The sequence below is a fragment of the Bos indicus genome, chromosome 25, assembly GCF_029378745.1.
Source record: "Bos indicus isolate NIAB-ARS_2022 breed Sahiwal x Tharparkar chromosome 25, NIAB-ARS_B.indTharparkar_mat_pri_1.0, whole genome shotgun sequence".
Taxonomy (NCBI): Eukaryota; Metazoa; Chordata; class Mammalia; order Artiodactyla; family Bovidae; genus Bos; species Bos indicus.
The window spans coordinates 31,746,715-31,763,985 of NC_091784.1; the positions used below are offsets into that span (position 1 = coordinate 31,746,715).

Genomic DNA, 17,271 nt, shown 5'->3' on the forward strand with positions numbered 1-17,271 from the left:
AGTGATATTTATGCTCCCTCTTAGCAACATGCTAAGAGGACTTCCCTGATGGCTCAGACGGTAAAGAATCTGCCTGCAATGAAGAAGACCCAGGTTCGATCCCTAAGTTGGGAATAGTCCCTGAAGAAGTGAATGGCTACCCACTCCAGTATTCTTGCTTGGAGAATTTCATGGACAGAGGAGCCTGGTGAGCTACAGTCCGTGGGGTCGCAAAGAGTCAGACACGACTAAGTGACTAACACTTTACCAACATGCAGAGCTGATGAGACTATATCCCAGACAACAATAGGAGTCAAAAGACACAAAATAAAAATCCGAGAACTCACAGAATAAACTCACTGCTTCTAAATGCCCAAGAGAAAAAAAGAAAAAAAAAACCTTCATAAAGTTTGTTGTTATAATAGTCCGACGTTCCTAAATACCAAACAAATACCTCCAATATAAAATACAACTAATTCTGAAAAGACAGCCTGAGTTGGAGACTCCCCAAAAACCAGATGTTAAAAACTGGCATCTTATCCTTATTTCAAGTCAATCAAGATTCCAAAAGCAATTACCAGCCAGTCTCCTCCCCACTCTTACTCTCAGTCTTTTCTTATATGTTTTTATTCTCATTTCTGTAGTTTGGACAAAGGGAAAACAGTTATGTGCAACTTAAACGCATTCAAGGTAAAAATGAATTTTCTTTAATATCTACTTTTGTAACCTTCGCATGACTATACTTTTTAAAAAGCAAATGAAATCCCACTTAACACGCTAAACTTGAAACTCTGAAGCATGAAGTAAAAATGATTTAACTGCAGCTCACATTTCTTGATACCAGCTCAATATACCTTCAGTCATTTAACTATTATAACAAATGTATTTATGAAAGCACACCTAGCAAAGGTCGTGTCTTTTCATCACTAAAGTATAATACCTAATTACATTAGTGTTTCAAATGCTCTGATTTCCAGAACCCTGTAGGCCCTAGAGTCAAGCTGGATAAATACCTGTGTGATTTCAGCTTGGATTTCCACCCAGAACTAATCAGCAGGTCTTCAGCAATGTGACTTGAACTGGATCTGTTTAATCAAAGCTTTCCATTATAAATCCTCCTTTGCAAGTGAATTTCTGCTAGTAACAAATGTCATGTCACCAAGGAGTCTTCCGACAATCTGAGTTCACTGAGATAAAGGATCCACCTGTAGCAGTAAATGCTCTCAAAGGTGAACAGTGTGGGCAAGACCTATTGCTTCATCACGTGGGTACAAGCTCAGCTGGTGGCCTGAGTCTCCTGGGCCCTTGACCAATACAACCACTTACTCCAGACAAGGCGAACATGCAATGCCAATACACAAGGCAGACACAGCCACCACGTGAAGCTCCAATTCTAAAGACCTGGCACTGAGGTCAGTCCCTTCTCTTCCTAGAAATCAGTATACATCTACAGTGGTATCTGCAATGTCAGCTATTAAACCTCTACCAAGTTTGACTCCACCATAACAGATTTTCAAAGAAAGGAGAAAATTTTTGTTCCTTACAAGCCAAACCTACCCAGATCAACCTGTATAAAGATATATAAACCATGTAAGACATTCCCACACAAGTCATTCTCACCAGCAATGTTAGAGCCTAACTGCCGGGACTCCTGAAATATTCCCAAATCTCTTTCTTTTTCTCCCAAAGTGTTCACCTACTGCTAGAAGCAATCTCAGTAGGTTGCTTCTCTCTGGGAAATTCTGTCCTTAGATGAATCACTTTTGGGAACTTAAAATTCAATTAGGAGGGAGACTCTGGGATTTATTTTGGTGATCCATCCTGGTATCTGTTTGTTAGGAAAGTTCATATAATCTAAAAATTCCTCCTAGTTGATTTAGGCCTATTTCCTCTGCTTCAGTTCATACTAGAGAGAGAGAGGACACACTAATGGACTAAATGGAGATTTAGAAATATTCACTCAGAGCCAAATCTGAGAGTTCTCTGAACCCTTATCAACTTTTCCCTATCGCTTCTCTATTTTTAAAACCCCCTGGCTCTCAGTGTTTTCAACGACAAAGTATTAAAATTTTAAAGCATCCCCTGTGGTCTGGAAGTCAGACATACTGAAAGAAAACTAAACTCAGAGCCCTTAGAGGAGTTAAGTTTTCCCAAAGATTAATTAGCTTCTGCAGAACTTAGGGCTTGGGTGGAAAGTCTGGCCGCCCGTGCTTTCCTTGTGTTCTTTGGTAGTCTCCCAATTAACAGAGTAAAGATTCTTATGCAGAGGACCTAACAACCTCTGTTTTGATTTTCCCACTCCTAAGTCAAACTGGGGGAGGGGGGACCTACCATACCCTTATTAGTAAGAGCCAAAACTTTGCCATATAATGTCTGAGTACTCACATTGTAAGCAAATAATTCTGCATAGGATAAACATAAGCACAGGGAGATGAGAAAGACATGCACTCTTGTGTGTAATGGTTAACTTGTCCCTTCCTTCACTTTTTAAAACCCTTTTGTAAAGTTTTCAAATTTGCCATATAAAAAAGTGGAACCCTTTTATAAGACAGCTGCTAGTTCAGTATCTTCTAAGTCAGTATGTATTTATATTTAAAAACATAACCCAACAGGTAAGTTCCACGGGGGTAGCTAAGTGCTAGTTAAAAACACTTTCTTTTAACAGTTTGGAAAAGTTTCATGAGAAGTGAGGTTTTATAATCAGGCAAGAGAAGGAAAAGGGGTTTAATTTCAGAACTACACATCTCTCTTAAAAAAACTATGTACTTGCATTCTCACAGTAAAAAGATTAGTTGCCTTCAATGAAGTTTCAGGAAAAAAAACACACACACACACACACACCTTCTATTTTCTCTGCACTGAGGAGTAACATCTTCCCACAGTTACGGAAAGCTGCACATTAAGTCCCTTGCTTGCTGCTGCTGCTAAGTCGCTTCAGTCGTGTCCGACTCTGTGTGACCCATAGACGGCAAGCCACCAGGCTCCCCGTCCCTGGGATTCTCCAGGCAAGAACACTGGAGTGGGTTGCCATTTCCTTCTCCAGTGCATGAAAGTGAAAAGTGAAAGCAAAGTCGCTCAGTCGTGTCTGACTCTACGCGACCCCATGGACTGCAGCCTACCAGGCTCCTCCGTCCATGGTATTTTCTAGGCAAGAGTACTGGAGTGGGGTGCCACTGCCTTCTCCGAAGTCCCTTGCTTAGGGAGTACCAATTCCTAGTTTCAAATCTAATCCACTGTCACCAAGTCAAAACTAAAGAATAAATTCTCACCTCCTGCTGCTCTCTTTTATCTGTGGCTCTTGCAATTTTATCACTCTCTCAATGAGAGGCACTGAATAACAATCCATTAATTTAGAAATTCTCCTCAAGGCCCACTTCCATCTCAAGGTCCCCTCGTAGCTAAAACAGTTAAGATTCAGCTACTTTATCTGAAAAGAGGCAAAGACGGGGGTGGTGGAAGTAACTGTGATGTGTACAGACATCTGGCATGGTAGGAAAGCAGTCTCAGACATCCTTACCACAAGTTGTGGAACATCTACTGTAACCATTAAACACATCTGTGCGTCACCTTTTACCAAGGATCACACAACGGACAGCACTTACCTGGGGTGACATACCAGGAATGCATCTCATTCTCTCCCCTTAATGTTTTCACAGATCCAACCAGTTACAGACTTCAAAATTAAATTACTTTCAAGCCTACAATGATATTCCATTACAGATTTCAGCAACACTATATATTCAGTATCTCTGTGTTATTCAAAAACTTAGAAGAATCATGGGACCGAGAAAACTTCTAGTCTAAAACTCTCATTTTACAGATGGGCAGCAACAGACAGTGCTTTGCTCAGGGCTTCATAATAGCACATCTGATGCTAGGAATATTATAAATAAAAGCATTACAGTTTTACCTCAATTATCAACTTTGGTTTCCCTTCCTACTTAAAAAAAAAATTTAAATTGGATAGTATACTTTGGCATCAACACTGAAGATAAGAAAACACCACTTGTTTTTAAAATTCTTTCACAGGCCCCAAATACAATTCATTCTTTTCTTCTCTGTGATTCATAAAAAGTGAGTCAGACTAATTGCTTTCCAAATATTTTCCCTGAAACAAGGATAGCTTTGATTTCAAACACCATTAGTACCAAAAGATTGATCATTAAGACCAAAAAGCTACTCGAATTTGAGACAGATGAGTCCTAGCCTTCTTGTAAGATCACAGACTCTTTCAACTAGAGGACAAAGTAGAAAGAAGAATTTTGAGAAAGGAGAACAGAAAAGTCAGATCAAGCTTGGGAGTAGAGAGTCAAGGATAAGGAACCACAGCTCTGGGGAGGCTCAGAATTAAACTGATCTCTTGCCTGAAAGGCCTCCCACCCTGTGGGAGGGAGGCCCTCCCAGAGAGGCAGCGGTCACAGGGCAATCTCTGGACATTGGAAAACCCACTTTTTCCACATAGCTCACAGGGAGAGGCTTGGTCTGCGAGTCACAAATACCAGAGGCACATTATCTTTTACATAACCTAGACCTCACCCCACTTTCTGACCAAAAAAAATATATATATATGTATATATACATTAATCTTCATCCAAATTTTCTATGCTGTGTTTGGGAGTTTATTCTATTTTCTTCTTGAGCTTTCACAGGCCATTTCTATAACCACAATCCCTCCCTCTGACAAAACCAACCCATGAACTTTCTAAAAATACTTGTAGATTCCCTGCACCCCATGACCTGGAGTCCTTATATCAACCACAGGAAGCACAATATACAATAAAAACAGAGCAGGGCAGAGAAATCTAGGTCTAAACCCTGGCTCTGTCCCTCACAGCTAAGTGGCCTCAGACAAGTCACTTTATTTCTTTAAGCCCCAGTTTTCCCATCTGTAAAGTAACCATAATATCATATCATCTCCTCACCAGGGTTGTTGTGAAAATTATAGATCATACTACAGAAACTCCTTTACCGAGTGATAACTGTGCTATGTATTAGACAAATGTTAGTAATTACTTTTATAACTCCAATCTGGCAATTTATCTGACGACAAAGAAAAACTGCCAAATGTGTGAGAATCAGGGACACTTTCCTGAGATCCTCCTGAGTCCATGCTGAAATCCATCGCTCCATGTATTTTCTCAGAAGTTTACTCATCAAGTTCAACTCTGACACCAAACTGCTCACTAAATCTTTTAAAGATTTTCATTTTTCCAAACTTCTGACTAAAATTCATCACCAGAAAAATGTTCTTGATTCTTTATAAGAATGATTTTCAAACTGGCTTGACCATTATCAAATAGGAAATTTCTAGGACTACAAACTTCTGTGCCAAAGTGCATAGTGATTCTGATTCCTCGGGTTCTAGGGTGAAGCCAGGAAGATGTTTAATAAGGCTCATGATATGATTCTAATCATCTGTGAAGTTTTAGAACCCCTGATTTGTATGATCCTAGATCTTCTCACTCTGCAGAGAAACATCTGCAAACTAGAAATTACCTGTTCAGCTTCTAATTAGCAGCACCTGCTCTGTGAACCACATTCCCTTCCTCTGCTTCCTTCAAGAGACAGTCAGTCTCACCCGTTGGTCCCTCCAAAAACAAACAAAACACACCCAGGACACAGGTAACTCGGCAGGTGCTAAAGCCTCTGGATTTGTGCTGAAAAAGCTGCTATAAACAGCTTCGCTTCTCATTGTTAATCTATCTCATGTGGGGATTTCCACAGGCAGAAGGGTTCCCCAAATGCCAAGAGCTGAATTTTCTTGTGGACCATTGAAACCTAATTATTAAACAGCCCAGGAAGCTCTACCACCAGGCTTTCATACAAGCGGCAGATCACAAAGGCAATTCTGAATTATGGGCTGTGGAGGAAACCTAAAAAACCTCATTTCTTCACCACTGCTCTCCCACATGCCACAGTATTTGAGCTTCGCTAGAAAATACAAATCTCAGGCAGGGTCCCCTGCCTGAATACAGACAACCGTGTTTAGCACGTCAGGACCTTGATACACACAGTGCACAGGATCAGATCTGCCCGTTTCCTTTCCTCTACCCCAGACGATCTCTCCCTGCAAGCCAGTCTACCTGGACATCACCAAGACCTCCGTCGGTCTGCCTTCAATGCCAATAGCACGAGCATCAGTCTCCGCTACACAGAGCACATGTGACTGAAAGGGTACCGCGCTAAGTTTCAAAGTGCTTGGTTTTGGAATACTCTTTTAGAAGCAAACACACGGCTCTGCAGGGCAGCCCTCCAGCACCCACCAGGGATCTCCTCTCCACCTGTTAGGAAGAACCACAGACAAGTAGGCACCTGAGGAAGAGCAGCCACAGGACGGAACAAGCCCTAAGCGTTCTCACCTGTCTGAGCCCCTTCGGCATCTTCTTTCTCTTCCCGAGGTGCTGGCAGAGGTTGCGGTCATTTTCTCGGTCTGAGCTGTAGTGGTGCGGGTGGCTGAGTCGGCTCTTCTTGGAGTGAAAGGACAGGCCGTTGGTAAGTGCTTCTCGTTTCTTCTTGGTCAGAGGGGTCTGGCGTTTCTCCACGCGTTCCTGAGGCTTAAGTGCTACATCTTTCTGTAGGAAAAAAGAGAGAGAAGGAAAGGGAAGTGGTGGTTACATAGGTAGCTAGCGTCACACCCAAAATAGAGGCTAAATGGGGTTACTAGAAGGGAGCCCGGTAAAGGCAAGAAAGTGAGGTATGAGACTACCTGAAACTAAACCAAAATTTTCTGAATCCCTAATACCACAGATGTATCCTTTCTAATCTTGTTGGGGGGAATGCGGATGGGGAACTCAACAAAGCACAAAGTATCTGTCCAATAGAAGTGGTTTCACTGCTGCCTGGGACAGCAGCTTTCCATTTGATTCTGCTCTGGGTCCAGCACACACTATTCCTCTAGCAGGCTTAATACACTTGCTTCTCAAAATGGTACACCAACTATGTTTCAGAAAAGGAGTACTAAGTGCATGCACTGAACATACCAGGAGGGCCAGGTGGAGGTGAGCCAGAGTGAAAGAAACTCAATTCACAAGATTAAAATATTTCCTTAGTGCATTATATTTTTACCCCAAGTTCCTCTTACCCCGAGTTCCTTAATTCCCATCTCCTTTGCAAAATATGTAACAACCATATCACCAAGATCAACGGTAACTCGTCATTTCTTCCTGGCTGTGGCCGGGGGAGGGGAGAGGGTGGGAAAAGGGTAATGGATTTTCTAGACTAGGGGACAGCACCTATAGGAACTACAGACAAGTGTTCCAAGTCACAGGACACAGGTGAGCTCTGTGCCTGCAGGCAGGTCAGGGCATCCTGAGATGCTGAAGACGTGGGTTCTGACGCTGACATTATTCACTACAAAACTCAGAGTAAGTCCCTGCAACTCTGAGCCCATTTTCCTCATGGGCTGATTGACACCTGTCAAAGTCCTTCAGAACCCTGAGAAATATACACATTAAGCAATAAAATAAAATGATTTGGTATTCAATCATTTGTTCATAAGTGAACATGTTCCTGGGGTTTCCCAGGTGGCTCAGCGGTAAAGAATTTGCCCGCCAATACAGGAGACACAGAAGACTTGGGTTCTATCCTTGGGTCAGGAAGATCCCCTGGAGGAGGAAATGGCAACCCACTCCAGTATTCTTGCCTAGGAAATTCCATGGACAGAGGACCTGGTGGGCCACAGTCCACGGGGTTGCAAAGAGTCAGACACAACTGAGTGACTGGGCACGCACAGACGGATGTGTTCCTCCTTACACTGAAAATGTTCCTTCCTGGAGCCTCATCTGCACACAATTTCTCGGTTTCTATGATCCTGAACATACATTTAAAAATACAGTAAGACCAAAACAAAAATTCCCCTTCATCCCTTTCTCATTCTCAAAATACCACTCTCTCTTTTCTTCACAGCCAGCATTCTTGGGGGCAGTTATCTCTTCTACATCTTTCCAATATCTCCACACTCCCGAACTAACACACACAGTGCTCCTTGATGTCTTCCCCAGTTTAGCCATGGCCAAATTTGGGGACCTTGGACTTTTAATATCTGCTTTGCCTAAACCTCAAAAGCCCACTCTTCCATATTCCTCCCTTTTCTAGTTGAAGGACACCCCACCTCCCAATGTTGCCAGTTAAAGGAGAACATTTGGTGATGCAAAGCAATGTTCTCAGGGTTCCACTCATTCAACAAATATTTTTTGTGCACCCTTTATATGCCAAGTACAAACTCAGCACTATCCTACAGGCGCTGAGAAAACAACTGTGTGGGGCAAAAAGACCCCAACTTCATGGAATTTAGAAATTAGGGAACAAATAATCAAATCACTAATCAAATCACACAAACAGGTAATTGCAAACTAAGCTGTTTTAAAAGAAAGACCACAGGTGCTACAATAGGGGGAAGTGGTCTGTCTGGAGGAGGGGTGCCATGGCTCAGGAGATGACTGGCACTTGACCTAGATTTGAAAGTCTGGGCACAGAGAACAGCTTGTGCAAAGGCCCTGAGGCAGCTGGTAGCATGATTCTCTGAAAGAATGAGGTCAGGTACTAAGCATCAGTAACCCCAGTGCTTCACTTACAGAACCTGGCAAATAACAGATGGTCAAATTAATGCTTGCTAAATAAGCAAGACCACTAGCTAATGTATCCAAATCTATAAAATACAACAGTGATTTAAATACTATCTTTATAAGCTGCCTCTGACACAGAGTGAGTGAAGCAAGGCAGGAATGCTGACAGGAACAGAAAACCAAGGAACCTGGATAAGCAGGCACTGGTGGCACACAAAAAGGATCACAGAAAACAGCAGGAAGTCCCAGAGATGGGGAAGGGCGTAATCTTTGGGGCAAGATGATATCTAACATTGGGACTTCCCTGGTGGCACGGTGGATAAGAATCCATCTGCCAATGCAGCAGACAGGTGTTCCATCCCTGGCTCAGGAAGATTCCACCTGCGGCAGAGCAACTAAGCCCGTGGGCCAAAGCTACTAAAGCTCACAAACCAAGAGCCTGTGCTCTGCAACAAGGGAAGCCCTGCAACAAGAAGCCCGCACACTGGAAGGCTGAGTAAGCCCCTGCCTGCCGCCAACTAGAGAAAGCCAGTGCAAAGTGATGAAGACCCAGCATAGCCAAAAATAAACAAAATTTCTATAAAAATATCAAAGACAACAATCTTCTAAGGCAAATGAGTGGTTTCTGGTTTAACTTCCAGCTGCTACCACTGCAGATGGTTTACCCTCTACCATTGGAGAGGCAACTCTCCCAAGACAATAAGAATGTGGTGAGGAGGTGTTCAGGGGACAAGCTGAGATTGAAGTAAGTGCACGAAGCCATTGATCCCAGTCTCAGAGCTTTGCACACAACACATAACACATGGCAAATATTCAATAAATGTCCGCTATGCTGTCCAGGGTCTACTACCACAACCAGCTATGTCAGACATCTGCTCAGTATTTGGCCTCACATTTAGCCAATTTGGGGCTTTCCCAGGTGACGCTAATGGTAAGGAACCTGCCTGCCAATGCAGGAGACATTAGAGACACAGGTTTGATCCCTGAGTTGGGGAGATCCCCTGGAGAAGGAAATGGCAACCCACTCCAGTATTCCTGACTGGAGAATCCCATGGACAGAGGAGCTTGGCAGGCTAAACAGACCATGGGGTCGCAAAGAGTAGGACAGGACTGAAGCAACTTACCACTCATGTAACCAACTTAGTCAGCTCTCATGAAAAAATGCTCAGTTATAATGGCAACACTAGCAGAAGCAGGCAGGTGAGTCCCACTATGAACTGCTTCTATATAATATGATTAAATTGCACCACTTCTAAAGGTAATACATAAGCTCCCACAGGCTGAAAAAAAAAATGCCTTTCTCTGTCACACAGTCCACCTACTGCCCTACATCATATGGATGTGGAGTATCAGATTAATAAACAAATGATATTTAATAATGTATCAGCCGTGCTTTTTTTGAAAAAATTATGCCATTCTCTTTGGAAACGAAATCTTTCTTCATACTGAAGGTGCTCCAAAGTATACTGAAAATTATGTGCAATTCCATACAAATGTGAATTAATATTTATGAGAGTATAGTATAATTTTTTTCTAAATCCATTTTATTTTCATGCAGCATATTAATCAAGGCATTCTCACTGCACCATAGAATAGCTGCACAGAGCAAATGGACCCCATGCCGTGACATTAGCTTGTAAGAGACCTGCTGAAGTCTTAGCAGCAGCAGTACAATCATCTCAGCTCCAATTAATATTGAAATTTTAAACTATGCAGGCTGTGTGAGGGGGAGAGGGAAAGAAAGAGAGCTTCAAGATGTATACAGAGGTGGTAGCTTAAGAAGTAAAGAAAATATGAACCACTTTTTAACTTAATTTTTATTGGAGTAGTAGTTGCTGTACTGCAGAAGAAATGAAGTCTTTTAAAAAGTTTTTATTATATAAAAGGTTTTAAAAGGTTATCTTTAGAGAGCATCTTTACTGTTTCAAAGATTAAGGTTTATTTATAAGTTACTACATAGACACTTTGGAACAGTTCCTGAAAAGAAACAGGCTGCTATTTATTTATTTCCTCTACAAACCTATCCTGACTCTTTGCTATGTATGAAGTAAAATAATCACTTAACATCTCAATGGCTATCTTGGGGGTGAAATGAAAACAAAAACTGTCCATTTTAAGCAATGAGACTCAAAGACAAATAGATTATAAACTACTCACCTTTTAACATTCTAAAGAGTTGAACACATGGTTACATACATGTGTATGTGTGCATACATCCTTCCACCAACAAATTATCAGCAACTAATTTAAGTATTCCCTTAAAGAAACTTGGGCAGCCTATAAAGCACTGCTTCAATATAAAAAGACAGATTGTCTGGTGTATAAAATAACTTTTTAGGATCAACGAATGGCAATTTTCAAAGGCCTGTTGAGCCATCAGTCTACCATGGTTCCCAAAGAAAATTAATGTCTATCAGAAATATCTACAGTGGCTTTTTAAAATAAGATGACTATGCCTCATACTCAGCAAGGGGAAGCATTCAGCAGATTAACAAAGGAGGAGGACAGAAGGAAAACAAAAAGATCTAGGGGAAATGCTTTAAGGCATTCATCCGATAATCTCAGAAGACAGAGAAGCCTGGCAGGTTACAAAGGGTCACAAAGACTCGGACACGACGGATGCAACCGAGTAAACACACACAAGAAGAAGCAAGAATGCCAGCCAGCCAACAGAAGGCTAGGCTGTGAGGTAGAAAGATTTACACACACTTGCTGGCAATAGAGGGGGTAAGTGCACAAGCTATGTACAACAGACAGGAAGAGGTTTCGTGAACAGTTGAAATTATGTGATTTTTAGGTCACTGGTGATGGAGGGCAGGGTCACAGCAGTGCATATGCTGAGAGGCAGGCTCAGAGACCGACTAATAGTGGCAATTTCCTTCGACACCCAGCCTTTCTTCTTGGTGATGGAAACGTGATCTTGCTCTTGACTTTCCCTTCTCCCAAATTACAACCTTCCACCAAAGGCTTCCTCTGCCACTCTTGAATTTCAAAATGAGATGGTTTGGTGTTGTGCAAACTAAGGGAGAGCGAAAAATTGCAGACGGAACACTGTGCAGGCTGCAGGGCTCCATTTGCTGATTACAGATGAAGCCAGAGGAAACAGAAAATAACGGCACAATTTGCCTGTCGTGCATGAAATAGATCTTAGAAAGAGAGCCTCTCTGATTTTCCCAACCTAAACTGAGGGCCGCCCATCACTTACAAATATGAGTGCTTGTATGTGCCCCAATGTACGTACACGTGTAAGAGGGGTGCAATCTGAGCAGAACCTCTTCAATTAGTTACTTGATCTTGGGGACTTGCAAAGAAAATAACAGAGAAGCCAGGAGAAAAAGAAAACACACTTTCTCTGTCACCATCTTATTGGCTGGCTGTGTGCCGTCATTTTAGTCTGTTAAGTCCTTTGTTTATTATATTGCATTTGTACTTGCTTTTGAATGGCTTTACAAACACTGATTCCATCACTTAAGTGCAAAAAAAAAAAAAAAAGAGTTTGCAGTGAAAATTAAAGAAACAAGACATAACAGCCCTTTTAAAATTCATGTCTACATGGATATGTTCATACTGGGCCCCCACTTTGGACTTCCGAACAAATGGGACTTACAAACCTACTTTTAGGGCCTAAACTTCTGTAGTAAATAACCAAAGCAGACACTATAGGAATTTACAAAATAATCAATATGGCATTCAAAAAAATAACCTCTCATGTTCATCACTTTTTTTTTTTTTGCTTTTGTTTTTTAATTAATTTATTTAAATTGGAGGCTAATTACTTTACAATATTGTAGTGGTTCTTGGCATATATTGACATGAAGCAGCCATGGGTGTACATGTGTCTCCCTATCCTGACTCCCTCTCCCACCTCCCTCCCCATCCCATTCTTCAGGCTTGTCCCAGTGCACTGACCCTGAGTGCTCTGTTTCATGCATCAAACCTGGACTGGTCATCTATTTCACATATGGTAATATACACGCTTCAAAGCTATTCTCTCAAATAATCCCACCCTCACCTTCTTGCACAGAGTCCAAAAGTCTGTTCTTTATATCTGTGTCTCTTGCTGTCTCTCATACAGAGTTATCGTTACCATCTTTCTAAATTTCATATATATGCACTAATATACTATATTGCTGCTTTTCTTTCTGACTTACTTCACTCTGTATAATAGGCTCCAGTTTCATCTACCTCATTAGAACTGTTTCAAATGCATTCTTTTTAATAGCTGAGTAATATTTCATGGTGTGTATGTACCACAGCTTTCTTATCCATTCATCTGCTGATGGACATCTAGGTTGCGTCCATGTCCTAGCCATTGTAAACAGTGCGGCAACGAACAATGGGGTACACGTGTCTCTCTCAATTCTGGTTTCCTCGGTGTGTATGCTCAGCAGCAGGGCTGCTGGATTGTATGGCAGTTCTATTTCCAGTGCTTTAAGGAAATCTCCACACTGTTCTCCATAGTGGCTGTACTAGTTTGCCTTCCCACCAACAGTGTAAGAGGGTTCCTTTTTCTCCACATCCTCTCTAGCATTTATTGTTTATAGACTTTTTGATAGCAGCCATTCTGACTGGTGTAAGATGGTACCTCATTGTGGTTTGGACTTGCATTTCACTGATAATGAGTGATGTTGAGCATCTTTTCATGTATTTGTTCAGTTCAGTTCAATCACTCAGTAGTGTCCAACTCTCTGCAACCTCATGAATCTCAGCACGCCAGGCCTCCCTGTCCATCACCAACTCCCGGAGTTCACTCAAACTCATGTCCATGGAGTCGGTGATGCCATCTAGCCATCTCATCTTCTGTCCTCCACTTCTCTTCCCACCCCTAATCCCTCCCAGCATCTTTTCCAAGGAGTCAACTCTTTGCATGAGGTGGCCAAAGTATTGGAGTTTCAGCTTCAGCATCAGTCCTTCCAATGAACACCCAGGACTGATCTCCTTTAGGATGGAGTGGTTGGATCTCCTTGCAGTCCAAGGGACTCACAAAAGTCTTCTCCAACACCACAGTTCAAAAGCATCAATTCTTTGGCACTCAGCTTTCTTCATAGTCCAACTCTCGCATCTATACATGACCACTGGAAAAAACCATAGCCTTGACTAGACGGACTTTTGTTGGCAAAGTAATGTCTCTGCTTTTTAATATGCTATCTAGGCGGATTCATGTTGATTGATATATGGCAAAACCAATACAATATTGTAAAGTTAAAAAATAAAATAAAATAATATGCTATCTAGGTTGGTTGTAACTTTCCTTCCAAGGAGTAAGCATCTTTTAATTTCATGGCTGCAATCACCATCTGAAGTGATTTTGGAGCCCAAAAAAATAAAGTCTGACACTGTTTCCACTGTTTCCCCATCTATTTCCCATGAAGTGATGGGACCAGATGCCATGATCTTCATTTTCTGAATGTTGAGCTTTAAGCCAACTTTTTCACTCTACACTTTCACTTTCATCAAGAGGCTTTTGAGTTCCTCTTCACTTTCTGCCATAAGGGTGGTGTCATCTGCATATCTGAGGTTATTGATATTTCTCCCGGCAATCTTGATTCCAGCTTGTGCTTCTTCCAGCCCAGTGTTTCTCATGATGTACCCTGCATAGAAGTTAAATAAGCAGGGTGACAATAGACATACTCCTTTTCCTATTTGGAACCAGTCTGTTGTTCCATGTCCAGTTCTAACTGTTGCTTCCTGACCTGCATATAGGTTTCTCAAGAGGCAGGTCAGGCGGTCTGGTATTCCCATCTCTTTCACAATTTTCCACAGTTTATTGTGATCCACACAGTCAAAGGCTTTGGCATAATCAATAAAGCAGAAATAGATGTTTTTCTGGAACTCTCTTGCTTTTTCCATGATACAGCGAATGTTGGCAATTTGATCTCTGTGTTTAGCCATCTGTATATCTTCTTTGAAGAAATGTCTGCTTAATTTTGTGGCCCATTTTTTTGATTGGGCTGTTTATTTTTCTGGAATTGAGCTACATGAGCTGCTTGTGTATTTCTGAGATTAATTCTTTGTCACTTGCTTCATCTGCTATTATTTTCTCTCATCCTGAAGGCTGTCTTTTCACCTTGCTTATAGTTTCTTTCATTGTGCAAAAGCTTTTAAGTTTAATTAGGTCCCATTTGTTTATTTTTGCTTTTATTTCCATTCCTTTGGGAGGGTGGGTCATAAAGGATCCTGCTGTGACTTATGTCAGAGTGTTCTGCCTATGTTTTCCTCTAGGAGTTTTATAGTTTCTGGTCTTACATTTAGATCTTTAATCCATTTTGAGTTTATTTTTGTGTATGGTGTTAGAAAGTCTTCTAGTTTCATTCTTCTAGAGGTGGTTGACCAGTTTCCCCAGCACCACTTGTTAAAGAAATTGTCTTTTCTCTATTGTATATTCTTGTCTCCTTTGTCAAAGATATGGTGTCCATCGGTGCATGGATTTATCTCTGGGCTTTCTATTTTGTCCCATTGATCTATATTTCTGTCTTTGTGCCAGTACCATACTCTCTTGATAACTGTAGCTTTGTAGTATAGTCTGAAGTCAGGAAGGTTGATTCCTCCAGTTCCATTCTTCTTTCTCAAGATTGCTTTGGCTATTCGAGGTTTTTTGTAGTTCCACACAAATTGTTAAATTATTTGTTCTAGTTCTGTGAAAAATACCACTGGTAGCTTGATAGGGATTGCACTGAATCTATAGATTGCGTTGGGTAGTATACTCATTTTTACTGTATTGATTCTTTCGATCCATGAATATGATATATTTCTCCATCTATTTGTGTCATCTTTGATTTCTTTCATCAGTGTTTAATAGTTTTCTATATATAGATCTTTTGTTTCTTTAGGTAGATTTATTCCTAAGTATATGGATAAGGAGGCCTGGTGTGCTGCGATTCATGGGGTTGCAAAGAGTCAAACACAACTGAGCTACTGAACTGAAGTGAACTGATTCCTAAATATTTTTTCTTCGTTGCAATGGTGAATGGAATTGTTTCCTTAATTTCTCTTTCTGTTTTCTCATTGTTAGTGTACAGGAATGTAAGGGATTTCTGTGTGTTAATTTTATATCCTGCAACTTTACTATATTCATTTATTAGCTCTAGTAATTTTGTGGTGGTGTCTTTAGGGTTTTCTATGTAGAGGATCATGTCATCTGCAAACAGTGAGAATTTTATGTCTTCTTTCCCAATCTAGACTCCTTTTATTTCTTTTTCTTCTCTGAATGCTGTGGCCAAAACTTCCAAAACTATGTTGAATAGTAGTGGTAAGAGTGGGCACCCTTGTTCCTGACTTCAGGGGAAATGCTTTCAGTTTTTCACCATTGAGGATAATGTTTGCTGTGGGTTTATCATATATGGCTTTTATTATTTTGAGGTATGTTCCTTCTATGCCTGCTTTCTGGAGGGTTTTTATCATAAATAGATGTTGAATTTTGTCAAAGGCTTTCTCTGCATCTACTGAGATAATTATATGGTTTTTATCTTTCAGTTTGTTTATGTGGTATATCACATTGCTTGATTTGCGAATACTGAAGAATCCTTGCATCCCTGGGATAAAGCTCACTTGGTCATGATGTTTGATTTTTTTAATATGTTGTTGGATTCTGTTTGCTATAATTTTGTTGATGATTTCTGCATCTAAGTTCATCAATGATACTGGCCTGTAGTTTTCTTTCTTGGTGGCATCTTTGTCTGGTTTTGGTATTAGGGTGATGGTGGCATCACAAAATGAGTTTGGCAGTTTACCTTCCTCTGCAATTTTTTGGAAGAGTTTGAGTAGGATAGGTGTTAGCTATTCTCTAAATTTTTGGTAGAATTCACCTGTGAAGCTGTCTGGTCCTGGGCTTTTGTTTGTTGGAAGATTTTTTATTACAGTTTCAATTTCCATGCTTGTGATGGGTCTCAAGATTTTCTATTTCTCCCTGGTTCAGTTTTGGAAGATTATACTTTTCTAAGAATTCATCCATTTCTTCCAAGTTGTCCATTTTATTGTCATATAGTTGCTGATAATAGTCTCTTAAGATCCTGTGTATTTCTGTGCTTTCTGTTGTGATTTCTCCATTTTCATTTCTAATTTTGTTGATTTGATTCTTCTCTCTTTTTTCTTGATGAGTCTGGCTAATGGTTTGTCTATTTATCTTCTCAAAGAACCAGCTTTTAGTTTCGTTGACTTTTGCTATAGTCTCCTTTGTTTCTTTTTCATTTATTTCTGCCCTAACCTTTATGATTTCTTTCCCTCTACTAACCCTGGGGTTCTTCATTTCTTCTTTTTCTAGTTGCTTTAGGTGTAAAGTTAGGTTATTGATTTTTCTCTTGTTTCTTGAGGTAAGCTTGTATTGCTATGAACCTTCCCCTTAGCACTGCTTTTACTGAATCCCATAGGCTTTGGTTTGTCATGTTTTCATTTTCATTTGTTTCTATTCATATTTTAATTTCTTTTTTGATTTCTTCTGTGATTTGTTGGTTATTCAGAAGTGTGTTGTTTAGCCTCCAAATGTTTGTATTTTTAAGTTTTTTTCCTGTAGTTTACATATAATCTTACCACATTGTGACCAGAAAAGATACTTGAAATGATTTAAATTTTTTTGACTTTACCAAGGCTAGATTTATGGCCCAGGATGTGATCTATCCTGGAGAATGTTCCGTGTGCACTTGAGAAAAAGATGAAATTCATTGTTTTGGGGTGAAATGTCCTATAGATTTCAATTAGGTCTAATTTGGTCCACTGTATGATTTAAAGTTTG

The 17,271-nt window shown here is 40.6% G+C and overlaps 1 protein-coding gene across 9 annotated transcripts in view; it reads right to left on the reverse strand.

Annotated features, from left to right (window-relative positions):
* Positions 1–17,271, reverse strand: part of AUTS2 (activator of transcription and developmental regulator AUTS2) — a 1,215,639-nt gene that overhangs the window by 913,989 nt on the left and 284,379 nt on the right. For all 9 annotated transcript variants that reach the window (XM_070779197.1, XM_070779196.1, XM_070779194.1 and 6 more), the window contains one exon: positions 6,339–6,551. In XM_070779197.1, coding sequence (XP_070635298.1) covers positions 6,339–6,551 — 213 coding nt within the window. The remainder of the gene's footprint in view (positions 1–6,338; positions 6,552–17,271) is intronic.